Below are 21,002 nucleotides of genomic sequence, written 5' to 3'. Positions count from 1 at the left end.
GCTGCCTTGAACACAGTCATTAAACATATGAAAATTATCCAGGAGATGGGAGAGGGGAATGAGTGCAAGAATTGCTATTGCAGAAGAGCAGGAAGAAATCTGTCATTAAGTAATATTTATATATAATTTCTAGATAGCAGAGTTTTTTTCTGTTAGCTTACGGACAGACACAACCTGACATTGCAGGAAACAGGCAATTTGCTTTTCAAGCATAAATTATAAAGTGACTTGACCTTAACCTAAAAGAATCAGGACACATTGGCGGGGGGAGGTGGGGGGGGGGGTGTGCGCGAAAGGCTGATTAAGTTGATTATAAATCTAAATTCCAGGCACGGAAACACCCTTGTAGGGATTGGGAAAAATACACCATGGCAGAACAATTCCATTCTTATGCTACTAGAAGAAAAACACTAAAAAATGCCAAGTATGTTTCAGCTACTTGTTAACATATTAAACTCACCTTCCTTGTCCCTGAAGAACACTTAATGTTCTTCCATTTCATATCAGAAAATCTCAGTCTGGACTTGGTGCCTTCCCTTCAACAACACTGCATAGCTACACAAAGTAGATACTGTGTCTTTTACAGACTGAAACAGCAGCCATAGTTGCTTACTTGCCCAGAACAGTGCAATCAGTAGGTGAATGAGAAGAGCCTGAAAACAAGCTTCTATAGCCAGAGGATAGTCTCATGTTCCCCAGCTAGTCTAAATTAAAATTAAAAAATAAAATTATAAAAGAAGTTTGGTGTTTGCCACCTAATGTGTAATGACTGAGCAAGCATCCACATTTAAAAATGAGAAAAAAAAATACCGTAAGTTATCCCAAACTCCTAGTCAATATAACAGAAACTGATGGTCATCCTTCAACAGGCCTGAAGAAACTTACCTGTCACATACTGCTCATGTTTGTCATGTCCTATTTGCTATACCACAGTTTAGCAAGCAATACAAATATAACATATAACATTTTTCTCAAGTGATCCCCGAAGGAAAACAACATTACTCAAAAACATTTTAAAAAATCCAGCCTTCATCTGACCTCATGCATCTTACCATCATCTGAGTAAACGGAGACATCTGAAATGTCTTACAACAGGAAATCTTCAAGAATTTTTTGCTGTAACAATGAGCTGATGGTCCTCACTAAGACATGGATAAGACAACCTTCCCCTTCAGAGCTCAACATGCTAAATAATCAGCAGAGCAATCCAGCTGATGCGAGACCTGGCTTGCAAACAGGGAACCTACACTACAAATAACAAAACCAACACACCCTGAGCAACTTCAAGTTTACAAGCAAACAACATTAAGAAGTGGTATTCACTAGTGGAAAAAAAATTGCTGCCCAACATGAAGCCTAGGGCAGCTTCTTGCCATACAGCCCTGTTTGCAACACCTATTCAAACAAAATTGCAAAGATGCACACCCACTGGTTTTTGTACTTATCACACTCTGACATGATAGGAGACAGCGTGAGGCAAAAGCAGAGAGCAATAGGCTGTTTCTACCAAAAGAACTAGAACAGGAATAAAATTGGGCGGGCGAAAATAAATCTATAAGAATCTCACCCTTAAGTATGCTATTACTGTGCCAGTAAATCCAGTTGACACACTCCAAGATAAATGGAACTTGCAGTCCTTTTTGAATGACTACATAAAACATAAGCACATGATCTGATGTTCATGTTCCCTTAGTTGCAGTCAGAAAAATTCAAGAAAAGTGTACAGCTTCCTCCCCTGATGAACACAAAAATAACATGAACACCACAGCCCCGGCCCCCACCAGCATCCTTCTCTCTAAACTAGAGAGATATGGATTTGATAGACTATGCGGTGGATAAGGAATTGGATGTATGGTCACATCCAGAGAGTAGTGGTCAACGGCTTAATGTCCAGATGGAGATCAGCGACAAGTGGTGTCCCTCAGGAGGCTGTACTGGGACCAGTACTGTTTAATATTTTCATCAACATAGACATTGGGATCAAGTGCACCCTCAGCAAGTTTGCAGATGACACCAAGCTGAGTGGTGCAGTTGACACACCTGAGGGATGGGATGCCATCCAGAGGGACCTGGACAAGCTCAAGAAGTGGGTCCATGTGAACCTTGTGAGGTTCAACAAGGCCAAGTGCAAGGTTCTGCACCTGGACCAGGGCAACCTCCGGTATCAATATAGGCTGGAGCAGGAAGGGATTGAGAGCAGCCCTGCTGAGAAGGACTTGGGGGTAGTGGTGGAAGAAAAGTTGGACATGGGCCAGCAATATGTACTTGCAGCCCAGAAGCCCAATTATATATTGGGCTGCATCAAAAGGAGCATGGCCAGCAGGTCAAGGGAGGTGATTCTGCCCCTCTGCTCCACTTTGGTGAGACACCACCTGGAGTCCTGTGTCCAGCTCTGGAGCCCTCAGTACAGGGAAAACATGGAGCTGTTGGAGAGGGGCCAGAGAAGACACAAAATGATCAGAGGGATGGAACAGTTCTGCTGTGAGGATAGGCTGAAAGAGTTGGGGTTTTAAACTAGAAGGGAGATTCACAGGAGATGTAAGGAATTTTTTTTTTTTTTTACAGTGAGGGTAGTGACACACTGGTCCAGGTTGCCCAGAGAGGTGGTCGATGCCCCATCCAGGGAGACATTCTAGGCCAGGCTGGACGGTTCTCTGAGCAACCTGATCTAGTTGAAGATGTCCCTGCTCATTGCAGGGGGGTTGGACTAGATGACCTTTGAAGGTCCCTTCAACCCAAACCATTCTAAGACTATACGCTATTACAAAGGCCTTTAAGAATCAACCTCCAAATCAAGTACATATATACAGATTAAACAGCTTCCATGCCTGTAAATCACAAATCACTGGCATCAATTAAATTGCCTCATCTCCCACGAAAAAGATTGTATACAGATTTATAATTTCAAATTTGATTGCATTACTACACAATGCCTTTTCCCATTTTGTGCATGCTGAAAAGAAGGAATGAAGGCAAAACAACTGAAGACATGAATCTGATAATGCACTAGCTTCTTCTCAGTGACCTATCACAGGTTTTTTTTAATGATTAATAAAGTGCTTGTGCATGATGCAAAATGCAGCAAATCTGTCTGCAACTGGGCTGTGCAATAAAATTACTCACAAATAGTGCACTGACTAGCACTCCACAAGCTCACACTGTTGCATACTTTCTGGAAGATCCCTAAGTTCACTCACATCTTAAGTGATGCATTTCACTTAGTCTTCCTATAAATGTATAAATTATACGTCTGAATTACACATCAAAAGTGTTAGGTCACCAAGGGGTTGCCATTGTTCCTATTGAACAGAAAAACATCATATCATAAGCAATCACTCCTCAAAGCAAAAAAGGGGTAAAAAAGCCTAACAATCACCACCACCAAACCACAGCAAAAATGCAAGACACTCTAGACCATAAGAAGCAGCCACTGTTGGATAACCTGACAATCTGAGCATCATCAATAGCCCCGTGTATTTCTATGCTAGATTCAGGGGAAATCAATGCCTCACTGGAGGCCCAGGCCTTATGCTTCCATGGAGTCAGAATTTTGGTTTTGGTTCTTGATTCAAAGCTCAGTCAAGCAAGCTGAAGTCTTTCTTCTGAACAGGGCACTGTTTCAGTCTCTGGATAAGCAGACAGGTTACCCAAGTTTGCAAGATTCCTAAGAGGTTACCACCACACACAGCAAAGAAGGAAAGATGAATGAAAAGAGGTAGGCATCTGTGAACAGAGCAGAATAGGTATATCAGACACATATGCGCACTAGTAACCACATTATTTGCAAAGTTATTAAAACACCTTTGCTTCTATCACCATCGAGTCGATGCAAGTGTTCTGGACAGTTAACTGTATATGTCATCTGGGATATGCACATACAGCATATCTGGGGAATGAGACTCCTCAGACAGCTGTATAGCAGTAAATTTAGCTTGAGTTCTAGACTATGTTTTGCTAGTTGTATTATGTCACCTCTCAAAGTCCAATTAGTACAAAGTAGCACTTGTGTTGGGTGTTACACCAGAACAGCACTGAAAGAGGTTCCTACCTCAAAATACTTAAACGTGAAGTATGAAGTACGCGTAACAAGCAAAACACAAGGAAAAAAAAAAATAATACCCTTGGTAAGAATACATGTGAATACAAGCTGCAGGTCTCAGAGATGAAGACATCCTGCAGCTATAGTTAAAAGACATTAAACCACAACTGCTTTCACCAGCACAAAGTTAACACTATTTTTCAAAGCTTAAGGCTGCAGCTACTTCTAGATAGTTCAGGTCCAAAAGTAGGAAAAATAGCTCATAAATAGCTTTTCATGTGTCAGAATAACGACAAGTTCAGGCAGCTATACTACTCATGTATGGGCAAGGACACCATAGCATTTGTTGGGGCTAAGCCTTAAGGCTTTTCAGGCAGCTAAGGGCCTATATTAAGATACCTGTAATTTTTTAAGAGCACTTTGTATGTTTCAACAAGACTGCAAATTTCTTATACGATATATTTCAAGAAATCAATCTTTATACAGAATCATAGAATGGTCAAGTTTGGAAGATAGCCTAGTCCATCTTCCCTGCTCAAAGGAAGGTCAACTATAGCAGGTTGCTCAGAGCCTTGCCAGCCAGATTTTGACTATTTACAGAACCAAATTACAGCCAAGTATGAATGACACACTATGGTATTATATAATAGCTTTCTCTCACTAGCAAAACAATTCATTAGCCTTCAGCTTTCTATTCATCCCAGCTTTGTATTTTTCTCTACACAGATCCGCAGTTTTTAAACGCTCTCTTAATCAACAGGCACAGACTGAAGCACAGGAGGTTCCATCTGAACAAGAGAAATTTCTTTACCTTGAGGGTACCAGAGCCCTGGAACAGGCTGCCCAGATTGGCTGTGGAGTCTCCTTCTCTGGAGACATTCAAAACCCGCCTGGACACATTCCTGTGCAACCTGCTCTGGGTGAACCTGCTTTAGCACGTGGATGAGACTAGATGATCTCCAGAGGTCCCTTCCAACCCCAACCATTCTGTTATTCTGCAATTGTAGCTAACACAAAGTGGTCAAGCCCAAACATCACCCATCAACCTCACCTTGCCCAGTAAACTTGCCTTCAACCAACAGAAAGCACCTCCTCACAGCTGTGTTGAAAAGAATTGAGCAATTCTTTTATACAACTACAATACAGATCTCTTCATCCTCATTCCTTCTACCTACCTGCCCCACACAGTGCCTCAGTAACTTGACCTTAGAAAAAGAAAAGGTACCTTCAGTGAAGTGTCGAAAGTTCAGCTGTCACTTTCTTCACTATGAGGGTGGTGAGACACTGGAACAAGTTGCCCAGAGAAGTTGTGGATGCCCCACGCCTGGAAAAGTTCAAGGCCAGGCTAGATGGGGTTTAAGCAACCTAGTCTAGTGGAAGGTGCCCCTGCCAATGGCAGGGGGGTTGAAACTAGACGATCTTTAACATCCCTTCCTACCAAAACCATTCTATGATTGTCCCTGAACACCACATCATATTTCCTAGGAAGAATGGTCACTGACACCCTCATTCTCTTCTACACCTAAGCCTCACAGATCTTCAGAACATGCAAGGCATGAACCTTCAGGAGATGCAAGTGTGGCAAGCAAGGGAGCAGAAAAGGGCTTGACATGTTACTAGTGCTGGGGATTTGCCTGGACTACACTCAATCAGAACAACTTTTTGAAGAATAGGACTAGAAAATATTGCTTGAATAAGGCAAATAATATGTCTGTTCCAGTTTAATTTAGTCCTTAACATTTGTTGTCTGCTCATATCATTCATAGTCTCCCAAAATATAAGCACAGGATGAAAAAGCTCAAACCTCCAATAAAATAAAATTTATGGGTGATTTATTCTTTAGATAATACTGTAACATCTATTCACAGCAAATTGTTATTTGTCCTTAGTAAAGACAACAGTCTTCAAACAAATACTAGACCATTCAGTAAATGTTCTCCTTTACGTGAGTTTTAACTGACAACTTCGACAGCTGGACAGATTTTTTTTTATTCAGTTTAGGCAAAACAGTGCCAAAAAGCAAGAGAGAGGATATAGTGTACCACAGTAAGAACATAAACTCCTCATTTCTTTTTTTAAATTTATTTTACTTTACATTTAAATCTTACTGAAGATAAACAAATAAATGAAAAAATTATGATTTTTTTCTCCAGCTCTTCCAAACTCAGGCCTTTGAACTTCTGTGCTCTCTTTAAAGGGACACAAAAGACATGTTTCTACACAACAAAGATTCCTTTCTTGTTACCACCATATTTTAAAATACTAACTTTTTCCAGTTTGTATATGCCAATTTGCCTTTCTTCTTCCTATCCACCCACACTTCATGCTGCTTAGTTTTGGTATTTGATTTAGTAATGAGCTGTCAACAAACCAGCTCGCTTCACATTGTGGTTCTTGTGCACTTACCTACTACAATCTTGTATATTACTGCCCATAACACTACAGGGTGTAACTCTATTTAAAACAGTTTTGTAATGGGAGGGTTCCTCTTCATCTTTGCAAATGTTTTACATACATTCTTTTTAACGAGGGATCACATGAGGACGGCCAAACTAGCCATTTTGGCGTTATCTGAACACAGATGCAAAGTGTTCAGCTTGCCAGGCACCACTCGGGCTGGCAGGGCAGACTGGTGTTTGTGGCCAACCGGTGACTAATCAATGTTTCCTTTCACACAGCCTCCAACCCTTCCTCCAGCTCTAGATGAGTGAGCAAGCAAGAAGTCTGGGATAACAAAGCTGACAGGCCTGGGCAGGCAGCACCTGGGAAAAGGAGACACCTTTCCCCAACCTATATTTACAGAGGAATCATTAGCCCCATGTCATTCTGTGTTGGTGAGAATATGACTCTAGGGCCAATAATAATCGGGGATATTACTCCTCACACATAATTTGGGGCACAGCTTGGGTGGAGGTGGAAGTCAAAAGGAAAGCAGTGCAGGAGCTGCATGTCGTTTCCTTAGGGCAGTGGTTCTGGGACAAACAGAGGTGTGGAAAGCAGAGCCCCGAGTAGCACAATGTGCAACCAACAGGACAGAGAAGCTGCAAGCGTGTGAGCGAGGTCAGCTCTCTGCTATATTCCAGACTATAATCCTGTTTTAGGAAATAACTATGTGTTTATTCAAAGTAAGCCAACTCCAACCCAGGTTCCTCTACTATAATTCCAAACACCACAGCACAGTTCTCATTTAACCTTTCCCTTTCTTTTCTGTCCCAACCATTTGGAGATGCTGCAGGTTGTTGCTACAATATTTGCAAGTTACCTAGCCTCAAACATTCTGCCAAAGCTATGTACTTTCCCACCCAGAGACAGCTGATCAACAAGCATCCCGCAAGAGCCCAGTTATTCTCTCTCACAGAACAGTTATCAAAACAGTAACTCTACTCTGCAGCTTTAACTGTCCCTCCTTTCCCCCATTTCAGATCTTTTCTTTTTCCCTTCTGTTTTCTCCTACCTTTATCTATAGGTCTCCACTTGCCTTCTCTGTTACATTTTCCTTCCACCATTAAGAGAGTTGCTACACACCTTAAGGGCTGACATTGGCCTCCTCACAGAGGGCTCAAATGCACCAAATTACAGTTCACCTGAATAATGTAATTTTATAAGTACTCTGAGCACATTCCTATTGTCAATAATGAAGAAAACACAGTACTTGATGGCAAGACTTTCATGTTGAACTGATTGCAACAGGCCTTACTCTACATACTGTAGGACTCAGAAGACATTTAATTTCTTCCCTCCACAAGACATGTAAGTTTTGGTTGAGAGAGCACACTGATCAGAGCAGAGCCTTATGCTGTCCAGAACTGGAGGCACGAAGCCAAATTGCTCCGCAGCAGAAAATGGGGTGGAAGGTAGAACCCTTGACTCCCAACAAAGGGAGGGAGAAGCAGGAGCCACGGCACTTGTTTCAAGAGGGAGAGAAGATTAAATCCTCCTTTTTCCAAGAAGAGGTGGTTGAGGACAAATTATACATTTCAGAGATCAGGTCTTCCCCTACACACTGTATAGTGGAATCAGAAATCATCACTGAAGAACACTGCAAACTGAGGGAAAGCTATGATCATGAGGATGTATTTCAGACTGATTTAATTCAAAATTCAATAAAAGGAGGACACCTAAAGAAGAAAAGCAAGTTTCAGCAGTTCATTTTCTAAATAATTGGGTAAAATGGTCAGAAAAGATTGATATTTCACTTTGTAGATAGAGTGAATTCTGTATGTGTTTTTTGGGGTGGGTTTTTTTGGTCACAATTACCCTGAAAGGAAGCAGTACAAGTATATCGAATGGATAGTGCCATTTTCAATCTCATGCTCCTTTCTAGGTTAATTGTAGCTTTCAGTGGATAAAAGACTTTAAGTGCTGTTTAAAGGAGGTCCTGTTTTATTATTTTAAAGTTGCCCCACCCAAGTTTTGTTCTCCCGCACATTCAGTCTAGAGCGCATGGGAACACAGCAATTTCAATGGAATGTATCCCAGCAATCTTTCTGTTCCAGATCCCTACATAGCTTTTTATACTTTAAGAACTGTTGAATGGGAGCCTACTACTTAGAACATTGAGCACTAAAAAGAAGTGCCAAGCCTTAATTAGCATAGTGTCTAGATTAAGACTGAGATTTCATACTACAACATACCTAACAGCCTCTTAATTTTGAGATTTATGGAACAATGGCTACACTATGAGCCAAAAAGCAGAAATTTTCATAAGAACTGCCAACTTTTCAACGCCCACGTGATAGTACAACAAATAGGCATTTCCAGAAATACCAGAAATTAGAGCTGGCAATTAGCATTGGGAAATCCCAGCCTCTCTTGGCTCTGCTTCTGACAATGACTACTTTTTCCGCTGAAGTGTACAGTCAACTTTCAATTTTAAAAGACACTCTACTATTTTAAGTATTCAATACTGAAGATACTTGGAAACATCCAAATTCTAATCTTTGTCTTGTCTGGTCAACAGGCCAGCAATTAAGAGAAAAATCAGTCCATTGTCAAATTGCAAGACATGGTTTTCAACTATCTTCAACACTTGCAGAAAATGGTCCTAAAACTTCTCAGGTTTTGCCTACAGACATGTCAGAGTGTGAAAACAATCCCACCCATCATGTCCTTCACACAATATGCCTTTTCTACAGTAATCAGAACAAGTTAAAAACGAATCTTCTGAAACAGATCACCTAGATTCCTACAACATCTTGTTATCAAAGAGCTAGATATTCAAATGACTGTAGGTGCCTAAAAATGCTGATGAGCATCTTGTCATATTTAAGAAGCAGACAAAACATGTTTATACAGGCCTAATATCTTCGTACATTTGCAAATCCACTCAGCCCTCATCTGCTTGTTTAAGACTCTAGATGCTTTTGAAGTCAGGCCACAAACTGATTAGTTATTACAGAAAACACTGCTATCTCAAATATTAGCAAGAGACCTAATAAGACATCAGCAGCACTGTTTTTGTTTTAATTGGATTATTTCAAACTCTGCTTTTCCAAGCAGAAACAGTAAAGAACTTCTGTCTTACTAGGTTGAGACCGTCATCCTCTATTCTGTGAATAAACAACAGTCTATAAACAAATTCAAGCTCTGAAGTGATTATTTCCCAATACTACCACACCAAGTTTTTCAAGTGTTACGTGTAACAATCTCTTGCAACAACTAAAATGGTCACCCTTTTAGGTTGCCAGCTTTTACTTGTGACTAATAAAAGGTTTTGAGTTTGATAATGAGGAGCAAGAGGTGAGGAAAGAATGGAAAAAATACAACTTCTTGGGCAGAACAGACTACTTGCTTTGTCAAGACATAAGTGCAATTTCCACTGTTTTGTCTACAGAGTCTTGAAGTGTGCATATACACTGCTTAGCTTCCAGCCTCAGCATTTGCTCCCACCTAGGCATCCACAAGCATCCCCCATGTAACCACACATCACACTTTTGACAATACTAATTTGCGACAGAGCAATTAATCTCATTCCTCCACTCCAAATACACATGTTCACATGGCAACAGTCACCCCCAGGAAGGATTTGAGTGATTAACTGTGTCAAGGAAAAGAGATTCTCCAGTTAATGGAGCTGCCAGTGCACACAGAAAGTGAATTTGGTGAGGTATGGGGGAGCTGAGCAGTAAAAGCATGAAGTGAGGAACCACTTGCCCATCTAAGAAGAGTCACACTCCCATCTGTCAGTTGTGGACTATATCAATTCTGCTAAATACCAGAATTAGTAGCTTTATTTACTTATGTGTTCCTACAGCTCTTTTGCCCACATGCCCGCTCCTGTATTTTTTAGGCCAATAATCTCAGGGTGTGATTTGATAATGCAGCTAAACCAAGCAACAGCTGCAGAAAAATGTCCTGCTGCTCCTCCTGCTTTCACCATTCCTCTCAGGACTGACCCTACAGTGAGAAAGAGCAGTGAGTTAACTAGCTAAAACTCACTCATGCCACAAAGTAATTTTCCATCCCTTTTTGTCCTTGAACCAGCTCAGTGCAGGGTCAGATACCTTCAAAACCAGAAAGGCAGAGGTAAAAGAAGAGGGAGCAGGGACATATCTTTTGCAAACTGCAAGACTGGTATAGCTACAGCACCAAAGCAAAGCCCCACAGCAGGGACAGAGAGGCATACATGTGAATATCAGCAGTTGTGCCTATTTTCAATTCAGCCACTCCAGAACAGTTTTATGTTATCAACCTTACTGCTGGAAAAGTGTTTGTGTAATTCCTGTTTCTCACACACCTTGAAGACTTATTCCTACTCCTCCACTTCCTATTTTTTTTTATGCTAACAGTGAGGCTAAAGAGACATCTTCAGTTCTACAAAATAAGACATTAAAGATTTCCTCCAGAAAGAAACACAAGGGAGAAGGGATAAGAAAAGAGCCCCTCTATCCCTGCTGATTTTACCTTTATCCCTAATCCAAAAGCAGTTACCACATCTTACAAATTGATATACAAATAAGACTCATTCCAATTAAAATCAACTCCTCTTCTTCCTCCTCACAAGTTATAGCTAAGGTTAGCTTCTGAAAACTAGGGAGAAGGATGATTTTCCTTGCTTATCTTGCACAAAATATGGAACAGCTCCTGATGGCTGTTTGGAATTATGCCCTTAAGGTTTGGCTTTGAAACAGAGGAAACCAGACTGTCACAGATTTAGACTACTGTGCTTTTAGAGCTGCATATCTAAATTTTAGGTATCTGAAAAATCCTTTGTGGTCAACTTTGTCTCCAGCCAGCAGATAGCAGTAGTATCTAAACAGCAATTACTTTCAGACTCCACTTGGTTTTGGGGAGAGGTGTGAGCAAGTTATTAACGATAGATAAGTAACGAATAAGTGAACCGGTGCCATTTATAACAGTGGGTAGACTAGTTACAGCAAGATCTAATTGCATCACGCATGTCACTTAGCCTTTGCTCTAGAGCAGCAGCCCAGCCACAAGTGTGAATGAAGTCATCCTAACACACAGACACACCTAACTTCCATAATACCAAGTGTGTTCATAGATTAGTCAAGGGACTGTTCTCATTACTCAGGCAAATGCCTATAAGAAGTTTTACTGGTATAGGTGAACTCAAAATAGCAATTGCTGCCACTTGTTGCAACAGGTATAACAATGTCTGATCACAAAATTCTAGCAGTTCTAAAGTAAATGGCATATTCATTTAGACAAGACACCAGAGCCTTGTAACATTATTTTTATTTGTTGTGAAGTGGCACAAGACCTAGCTGATTTAGTCTAGTGACTATCAAAAGCCGAACACTGCTTAAGTAGTTAAAAGTGCTACCCTCCGCTCCCAAAGGTTGGTTGACATATTTAGCACATTTATAGACGTAGTCTTTCTATAAAGAGCTCCTGCTAAACTGAAGGAGTAGAGCATCCACCAGTGCTGCTGCTAGGAAGCCAATAGAGCAGCTGCACCAAATGCAAGCCTGTAGCTCAAAGGACTTTCTAAGCAGAAACAGCAAATCTGCAGATTACACCACAACAGCATCTCTACCTTCTTCACAGCTTCTGAAATGCATTACAAGCTGGCTACAGACACCACTCTAATGGTGTCCCACGTGACAAACTTTACATCAAATCACACCCTGTACTACTCCCGAATGCAGCATGCAATTTTATTCCTCACATCAAAACTTCTGAAGAAGCTCCGTTTTCAAACCTAATACATCTTCAACATGGCTGCTCTAGGACCCCTTGCAAATCTGGCCATGACAAACAGCAATACACCACTTCTTTCAAAGGAGCACACAAATTAGTGAAGGAAGGATGGAATGCTACCTTCTTCACAGATCATGGATACTTGTTACAAATTCCACACAAAATCTGCAATGTCAATTAAACACAAAGTCAGTTTCACTGACTGCTCACTGCACTATCAAACAAGCCTTAACTTTAGGGCAGGACAAGAAGCTGGAATGAGCAGTGGTAGGAAAAAGACCAGGAATGGACTACAGGAGTTCTGCTGCTCCAAAGGAAGAATACTTACTATACAAGTTGAAGCTTGGGTGTCCACTGATACTACTAGTACTATTAACCAGAGACGATATATAATGTGTGGCCTAATGTCTGTCTAAATGCAGTTCTGAAGAGTTTCCTGCAGGACCTTCATATTTATGCCTGTCATCCTCACTGCTCAAGCCTCATATCCACCTGCTCTGTCACACTAGAACTGAGAAGCCACAGCTGCCCTAATTACACAGCTGGTTCCTGTATTCTTGCTGACAAAGAACTGCTACCATAGACTAAGGAGACATTTTGTTTAGTGCTCAAACACCACACTGATAAGAATGGTATTGTTTAGACAGAAACATGACTGGGTAGGAAAGTCCTTACTAGGCTTAATCCTATACCGGAACAAGTTTCAATCTGGGCACCAGCACAATCTAACAGAAGTTCTGCAGATCCCACACATATGTGCATGATTCAGTAATACGGAGCAAAGTGGTGAAATACTATTAGTTTGCAAAGCAGAGAATTGCACTCTGAATAGAAACAGCCTACTCCATACTGTACTCAGCTCCTGCCTTTGTGTTTGGAAAAATGTTTTCTTCTCTGTAATTCATTAACCTACAACCTTATCAAGGTGGGAGTGAAGAACTTGTTTCCAGCATGCAAACCTGCAGTCAAACTGAGCAGAAATACTTACGTCACTCTTCCGGAACTTTGCTTTTAAGCTCTTCATGCTGATCACATTCAACCTTCCAAACCTTTCAGAAGCTTTTTATCCTTCTTCAGTATCTAAACAAAAAAGAAAGAAAAATAAGATTTCAACTTGATACCATTCAGTTCACTGGCAGCCAAGTCTGAATTGAATTTGCATACCTATATCACCCTTTGAGGATTTAGCCCTCAAGCTCTAAAAAAGATTAACAGCCAGCTAAGGGAAACTTTCTGTTACTACCAACTTAAAAGCAAACCTAAATCTGACCACAGAAGAATAGAGCAAATCTTTACTAAAAACTCAAGTGTGTATCATGTTATACTAGCTACTTCTCAATGTAATTAGATCACTGACACATTCAAACATGTGGCAGCTTTCTCTGCCCACTGCCTATTTTAACATTATCATCAGTCATTTATAAAGTGCAAAAAGCAAAAAAAGAGTATGAAAAGTCATTCATTAGAACTTCAGTTTCCTACGACTGTGGGTCTGCACTGGGTAGCAGAAGTGCCAGCAATACTATATGTACAAGCCTAACCACTAACCAATTCCAAAATTAAACCATGCATGATACATACTAGGACAGCTCAACACAACATACCAGATAGAACCATCTGAGCAAGAGCAGAGGTTATCACCAGAACAATTGTTTTATATTTTCCCTGTGAGAAACTGTATGTGTATTCTTGGAGTCATAGGTGGTTTTAATCTGGCAGTGCACTATCACAGTCATGGTCCCCCTTCCTCCCTTTTAAGTGAAGAAAAATAGCAATTGCACAAATATATACAACCAACATTATAAACAAGCTGCAAGCTCTCACAGGGGAACAGGGAGCCTAGAGTGACTTTCCAGACAAAGCTTCAATATACCACATATTAACAATCCAAGACAAACGTAACAGCAAACAGCATGTTAAAGTAGCATGGCAATGTGCTTTTTCCGAGAGCACACAAGAAAAACTTAATGAAAGAGGAACATACATCTGGTCTGTGCAAGAATGTTCCAAATTTCTTGTTTTACAGTATGCTCACTGTGTCAGCCACTCTCATCTACGAGTTTTAGCTGCTATACAAATTCCTTCTGAAGGAACAGTTTAAAGGAAAGGACGTTCAGCTGTATAAACTTCCTCCCTCCACCCTAGGAAAAAAAAGAAGAAAAAATATTACAAGTCAGGCCAGATAAATAAATAACTGAAATGAGGACTGGAGCACAAATTCACATAAGTCATGCAGGGTCACTAACTTTTCACATCACTCTTCAGAAACAGGAGATTACAGTTAGATAAGTGAAGTGAGATTCAATTGTTTCATAAAATAAAGTCTCATTATTACGAAGCAATTTGCAATGTTCTACGTGATCACTCTACTATGAGTTTTAAAATGCAACTACATGGTATACTCTTGGTAGAATATACATGGATGCTTCCAGAAAATACAACGTTAAGTACCACTCACGAGGAGCAATTAGTGCTAAGTAAATGTCATTTAGTTCAACCCCATACTTGCCTGATAGCCATTTAAGACAAACACAAGTATATTTCTGAAAAAAAACCAACAACACCACCACCACACACAAAAAACTCCACTAAACAAGACAACCCACAACCTGAACAAACAAACAAAAAAAATACCATACGCTACATACATACAAATACATTTCCCAGAGAACACACACCTCTAGTAGGTGATCTGGGTGGGGTAATTCTGTAGGTTGTTAAAACATCATTAAATCTAATTAAATTACTCTAAATCTAATTAAACAGTCGTTTTGAAGTCATATCAGATTCCTGATGCTTTCAGGTATATGAATGAGGGGTCTCATTCGAAGGTCTTGCTTTTAATATCAAAGAGAATGGGCTTGTGGCATTTTGTTTAATTCTTTAGCATGTAAAAGGAAAAGAAAAAAAAAACACCACAGAAGCTTTTTATTCCCTGGCTTAAGTGACAATTGCTTAACTTTTTCATGGGTTGAATGGAATATTTGTAAAACAGTAACAAAAAAAGGGGGGGGCGGGAGGGGGCTAGTTTTGAACAAGCGAAAAGGAGGAATTATTTTAGGTTGCTCTGAGAGAAGTATACCACGTGAGATCTGCTACACCTACTCAAACTTTGAAGAGTTTAAATTGCACAGCAGCTGTTATAACCTGCACTGGAAAGAAGCCTGAACCTCAGCAAGAGGCAAATAATCTCCTAAATCATTCTCTAGTTACACCAAGGATTATGAGCATTGCAAAGACCAGAAATGCCAGGGTACAGACAAGACAAATACCATTACATTGATCTGGCCTTCTTTACATACCATGCCAGGAAGGGAAGAAAAAAAGAAAAAAAAAAAAAAAAAAAGAGAGAAAGAAAACGGAGGACAAAACCTCAAACATTTTTAAAAAGCTTTTTGGAAAAACAAAACCAAACTACAATTTAAAGGAACTTTAGAAGCTGAGAAACATCATACAGTATCTCCCCAAAATCCAAAACTTCACAGGACCATTTATTTCAAAACTTAAACATATTCAACTAAAAAAAGTAAACACTTTAATTAGACCGGTTAATAAAATGTAAAGAAGTCCTGTGCATGGGGAATTTAAAATGAGAAATCTTTCCTCACATACAGATTGCCAAAGAATTGTATGCTGTAGGCTGTCCTTCCCTTTCCCACCCACTCAGTATTTTTGGCTCCCATGTACAAGAGATTTGTTATAGCTCCCATGGAAAATAAAGTACCCAACTACAGGGCTATGGAGGAGATGACAGCTCCTTGTAAGTATATGCACAGGACAGCTGCAAAGTGAACTCTCTTCTACGACGAACCTGTAATACAGACTAATTAACAAGCTCTGCTAGCACTCCTAATATGCTACTTTTCCCACTTTTGAGGAAGGAAGAAGGGAGGTGAGCTGTGTTTTTAACAGAAGCCAACTTATTTTTCCCACAGGATACTTCACCTCTTGCGTAAGTGCATTTTATACATTGAATGTGAAACTCAGTCCTCAGCATAATTAAAATAACATGCACAAGCACACAAAACCAGTATTCCCAAGTTTAATGTGTGTCACATCTGTATTTTTTCCATAAAAGACAGTTAAACACAAACATTAAGATTACAGCTTGTGCATCATAATGGCCATAATCCTTCAGCTGTAGAGATAAAAACCCATAAGGCAGTAAGGGCTGCCTTGTCTTGGCACTGTCTATAGGAGGAAGTCACCTCTCGAAGGGTGTAATTATTGGAATTGATGCAAAAAGAGGCCAGGATCCTGATTCAGCAGAGCTTTATGACAACTGTGTATTTGCCAGAGGGAGAATAAAGGAAGCACCATTAATACACTCCTGTTTTACAAGATAGGAAACAACTACTAGGAATTCACTAGGGAGCATCAAGACACTTCAAAACAATATTTCTGCAATGAATCACAGGTATTAAGAAGCAGCAATCTCTACTAATAGTGGCATTTCTCCCCTTTTAGAACAAATGTGATAAATACTGAGCGCTGTCATTTTGTAGCTGCAGCAAGTTAGCAGTAGAGCAGTGCTTAACTCCAGGGATTCACAACAGCTAATGCTGATCCCATGCTTTTAACCATTAACTCCAATATTAAATATCTAGTCCCCTATGTTATCTTCCTTCAGCTTAATGTTATGAAATAGCTTTCGGGAACACAAGCCACAGAAAACATCTTTAGGCTGGTGGTAAACCTAGCTAGTTAGAACAAAAGACATCCAAATGGCGGTAATCTTTGACCTCAATAATTTCATTTAAACTGTGTTTTAATACACAATACAATCTTTAGGTTTAAATATATGAAAGAGATTAGGGTAATCTACCCCACTGATTCACAGTGAGATTCATGAAAACCACAGTAAACAACAATACTGCCATTTTTTTTCCCTTTCATTGAATTGCATTAAAATCAGAACTAGGTCTTTTAAACAATGTTACAAGTAACTCCTTGAATGGCCAAAGATCCAGTGATGCAACAGTAAAACAGTCTTAGTTTTACCAAGTAAAACTATGATTTTACAGTAAAACTGTACACTATGCACACTGTTCATGCCAATGACAGTGACCCTTTATTGGTAAGTGCTGAGTTCAATTAACTTAGGTGTCAAAAATCTTGTACCTCTTTCAGAACACCCTGAGATGTCTCCATCTTAGACAGTGCTCCTCTGCAGCAAAACATCATTCACATAATCAACTCATTTCCCCTTTCCCTCCTTAAAAAAACACTTCAATTTTTTTTTTCACCTTGTGAGGTTACAGAAAAGAACTAGAGACTTTATGCAAGACCTGGCAACATTAAAAAAAACATACACAAAAAACCCCCCCAAACAACACACACACACAAAACCCCACACAACAACAACATAAGGATCTGGAAGAATACAATTGCTGCCATACACTTACATCTCCTTTGTGTGAATACCCCTACAGTCGCACCCCAGAAGTGTCTTCTCCCAAAGCAAAACACCACCATTTATTCTCTGGATGATTGCTTTCTAAATCACAAGCCTTGCCCTGCCTTGGGCACAAGCCTTTGTGGCAGTCAGCACTGCAGAGCAGCTAGCAGCATCCACAGCACTAGCACCTTGTCTGCTGCCCACCTTCAGTACTCAACTTCTCAAATGCTTCACGTGACTGAGCTCCCCCGACCTACTGTCCAAAACCATGAACATGCCCAAACCCAAGCTTCTCCTTAGCATTGCCAAAGCCACAGGACCACCTGGAAGTATTAGCCATTGCCCAGCCTCTTTGGTTGTTTGCATACAAATGCAGTAAGCCCACGTTGTCCTACAAAAAAAACCCAAAAAACCAAAAAAAACCAAACCAAAACAAACCCCAACACCCTGCACTTCATCTCTGACTACCTTCTCACTTCCATCCAGCTGAGCATATTCTCTCTTTCTCAGGCTGAAGCAGAGAAGCTTGTAGGATGTGACCAAAAGCAACGGGAACATTTCCCCACTCTTTATCAGCACAGCTCAGTTTTTCCATTTTGAGTAACCCACCCTCCTACCACAGGAAAAGTCAAACGGAACAAAATTTTTTTAAACTTAATGTCACCTATAAAGGCAAATAATTCTTGGCTAGGTTGATCTACTATTACTTACTAATGAAAACACACTGAAAAATGCACTGAGAAGCCCAAGTACTACGCCAGAGTGGGAATGATTTATATACAGTTAATCCCACTCTAAACAGAATCAGACATAAGAGATAGCAAGGGCCTTGGGTAACTTAGTACAATCCCTCTATCTGTTCACAAATCACTGGCAAGGATGTGCTGAACTGTATAAATTTAAGCATTTGAGCCCCAAAGTTAGAGCTACATAGATATTGCATCACCAACAAATCTACAGCTATCACCCCTCCCTCCAGAACGCTTTGCAGCAACTCTCTACTCTTACACTTCCTTTGATATTCATAATTTGCATATGTTAAACTTCATTTTTAACAGATCCAGCTTAAGCAGTACCAGTCTCTGTGGATGTTATACAACCAATACAAACCCAGGCAAGTCTGTCAATGTGGGGTTATGTGTAGTTTGTTAAACACTGTTTTCAAAATCAGTTCTAGACAGCTAGGAGAAAGCTTGCATCAACAAGACCTGAGATACAGTGAATTACAGGAGAAGTTCAGAGAAGAATCAAAATATGACACTGCCCTGATTTGTTTACTTGACATATTAGACAGCACTCCAGGCAAAAATCCTAGCTCAAGCAAAGTCCAGACAAATTTGTCATTCACTCATTATATACGACTTTACTCTGTTCTTACTCCAGCTCTTTTGTCTGGAAGTGTCTGTCAACACACATGCTGCTCACTGAAGAGTACAGTAAAAGAGACAAGGCTTGCTGCATGAACTGGGACATACCCCTGCCTTTCTCTGCTTTCAATTTCCCTCTTTCTGAAAGAAAAAGACCCTCCCTCTTATGTGCCCCTCATTTTTGAGACTATATTCTCTGTTTTGATCATTCATAAGATATGCTGCAGTCCTGGAGACTTTTCCTTGTTCAATGCTTAGCCCAACAGGGCTAGATTGGAATTGAAGTATCCAGCTATGACTAGAAATGATAAAAATTATGCACAGTCCCACTTGTGAAATACTAGTTCTTAAATGAGAAACCCACATGGGTAATAACAGCTACTTGTTTGTACTTACTCTCTTCCTAGTATTTTGTATCAACAATTCAACTAGATGCTCTACAGAATCAAACAAGATACAATGTTAAAACTAAGAAAAGACAGATCCCTGACTTTATGGATTAATATTCTGAAACAGCCAAAGGCAGAAGAGTCACCTATTAGGGCAGGACTCAGGAAGACAGAAACATCAATTTAATTTACCTAAGACAAGCCCCACTCCCATAAACTCTGCCCTTATACTTTTGGAAGGTCTTGGAAGGGTACCCTACTGAAAACTCCTGTTGTCTAAAATATCTTCAGAGATTGCACTGATAACACAGTTCTCCTATGCAGATTCCAAGTTCTTGGGTGGGGAAAATATTTTGGAGAGGGAAAATATTTTAGCTGGTGAAAATGCAGCACCTTTTTAAACATTTCCCCAAAGTGGAAAGATAGTTGGGTGTGTTTCCACCCCTCAAAAAAAAAGTACCAGGAATTCAGATATTTTGTCTCGTGGAAGACTATAAAAAAACTAGCAGAACATCAGCAAGATCAACACCTACATATTACTGATAATCAACTGATTTTTATCTAATTTTATTCAGGCTGTTGAAACTCATATTCAATAGCAGCAGCACTAGGTGCCATACAAATCTTGAAGAAGAAAACTGAGTGTTTAACATACTTCTTCCAGCCTTCAGAGACCTCTGAATCTCTAAATCTCCCTAAGAATTATAGTGCTGGTGTCTCAGGCAAGTCCTTGTAAACAAGGGAAGGTGCCCCACTGGACCTGTTGTTTATTAATAGAGAAGGACTCATGGGTAACATGTCAGCTGGAGGTTGCCTTGGGCATAGCGATAATGAAATGATTGCGATTTCCGTTCTTGGAGATGTTAAGGAGAGTGGTCAGCAGAACTACTACTTTGGACTTCCAAAGGCCAGATTTTGATCTGTTTAAGAGGCTGGTCGGCAGTCTCTTGGGAGACAGGCCTGAAGGGCAAAGGAGTCCAGGAAGGCTGGTCACTCTTTAATAACGAATTCTTAGAGGCATAGGAGCAGGCTATCCCGATGTGCCAAAAAATGAGCTGATGGGGAAGAAGAGCAGCCTGTCTCAATAGAGAGCTTTGGCTAGAGCTCAGGAATAAAAGTAGAATTTATAACCTTTTGAAGAAGGGGCAGGCTACTCGGGAGGAATAGAAGGATGCCATGAAGTTATGCAGGGAGAAAATCAGAAGGGCCAAAGCTCAACTAGAGCTGAGCTTGGCTACTGCTGTAAAAGGGAACAAAAAATTATTCTATAAATACATCAGCAACAAAAGGAAGACTAAGGAGAACACCCATCCTCTAGTAGATGCAGGGGGAAACATGATGACAGAAGATGTGGGAAAGGCTGAGGTACTAATGCCTTCTTTGCCTCAGTCTTTAATAGTCAGAACGGTTGTGCTCCAGGCACCGAACCCCCTGAGCTGGAAGACAGGCATGGGGAACAGAATGAAACAATAACCCAGGGGAAATGGTCGGTAACCTGCTGCACCACTTAGACACACACAGGTCTACAGGGCCGGACAGGATCTATCCAGGGGTAGTCAGGAAGCTGGCAGAGATGCTCACCAAGCCATTTCCAATTATTTATCAGCAGCCCTGGCTAACCAAGGAGGTCCCAGTTGACTAGAAGC

At 40.4% G+C, this 21,002-nt stretch overlaps 1 protein-coding gene across 5 annotated transcripts in view; it reads right to left on the bottom strand.

Annotated features, from left to right (window-relative positions):
- RAI14 (retinoic acid induced 14) overlaps positions 1 to 21,002 on the bottom strand; it is a 91,501-nt gene that overhangs the window by 66,062 nt on the left and 4,437 nt on the right. For 4 of the 5 annotated variants that reach the window (XM_065655919.1, XM_065655921.1, XM_065655923.1 and 1 more), the window contains exons 2-3: positions 14,187 to 14,343; positions 13,191 to 13,282 (exon numbers count right to left, since the gene is read on the bottom strand). In XM_065655919.1, the coding sequence (XP_065511991.1) occupies positions 13,191 to 13,226 (36 nt within the window). In that variant the 5' untranslated portion in view covers positions 13,227 to 13,282; positions 14,187 to 14,343. The remainder of the gene's footprint in view (positions 1 to 13,190; positions 13,283 to 14,186; positions 14,344 to 21,002) is intronic. The other variant, XM_065655920.1, reaches the window with a different exon arrangement.

Source organism: Caloenas nicobarica, chromosome Z (genome assembly GCF_036013445.1).
Source record: "Caloenas nicobarica isolate bCalNic1 chromosome Z, bCalNic1.hap1, whole genome shotgun sequence".
NCBI classification, from domain to species: domain Eukaryota; kingdom Metazoa; phylum Chordata; class Aves; order Columbiformes; family Columbidae; genus Caloenas; species Caloenas nicobarica.
This window is presented reverse-complemented; position numbering and strand designations above follow the sequence as displayed.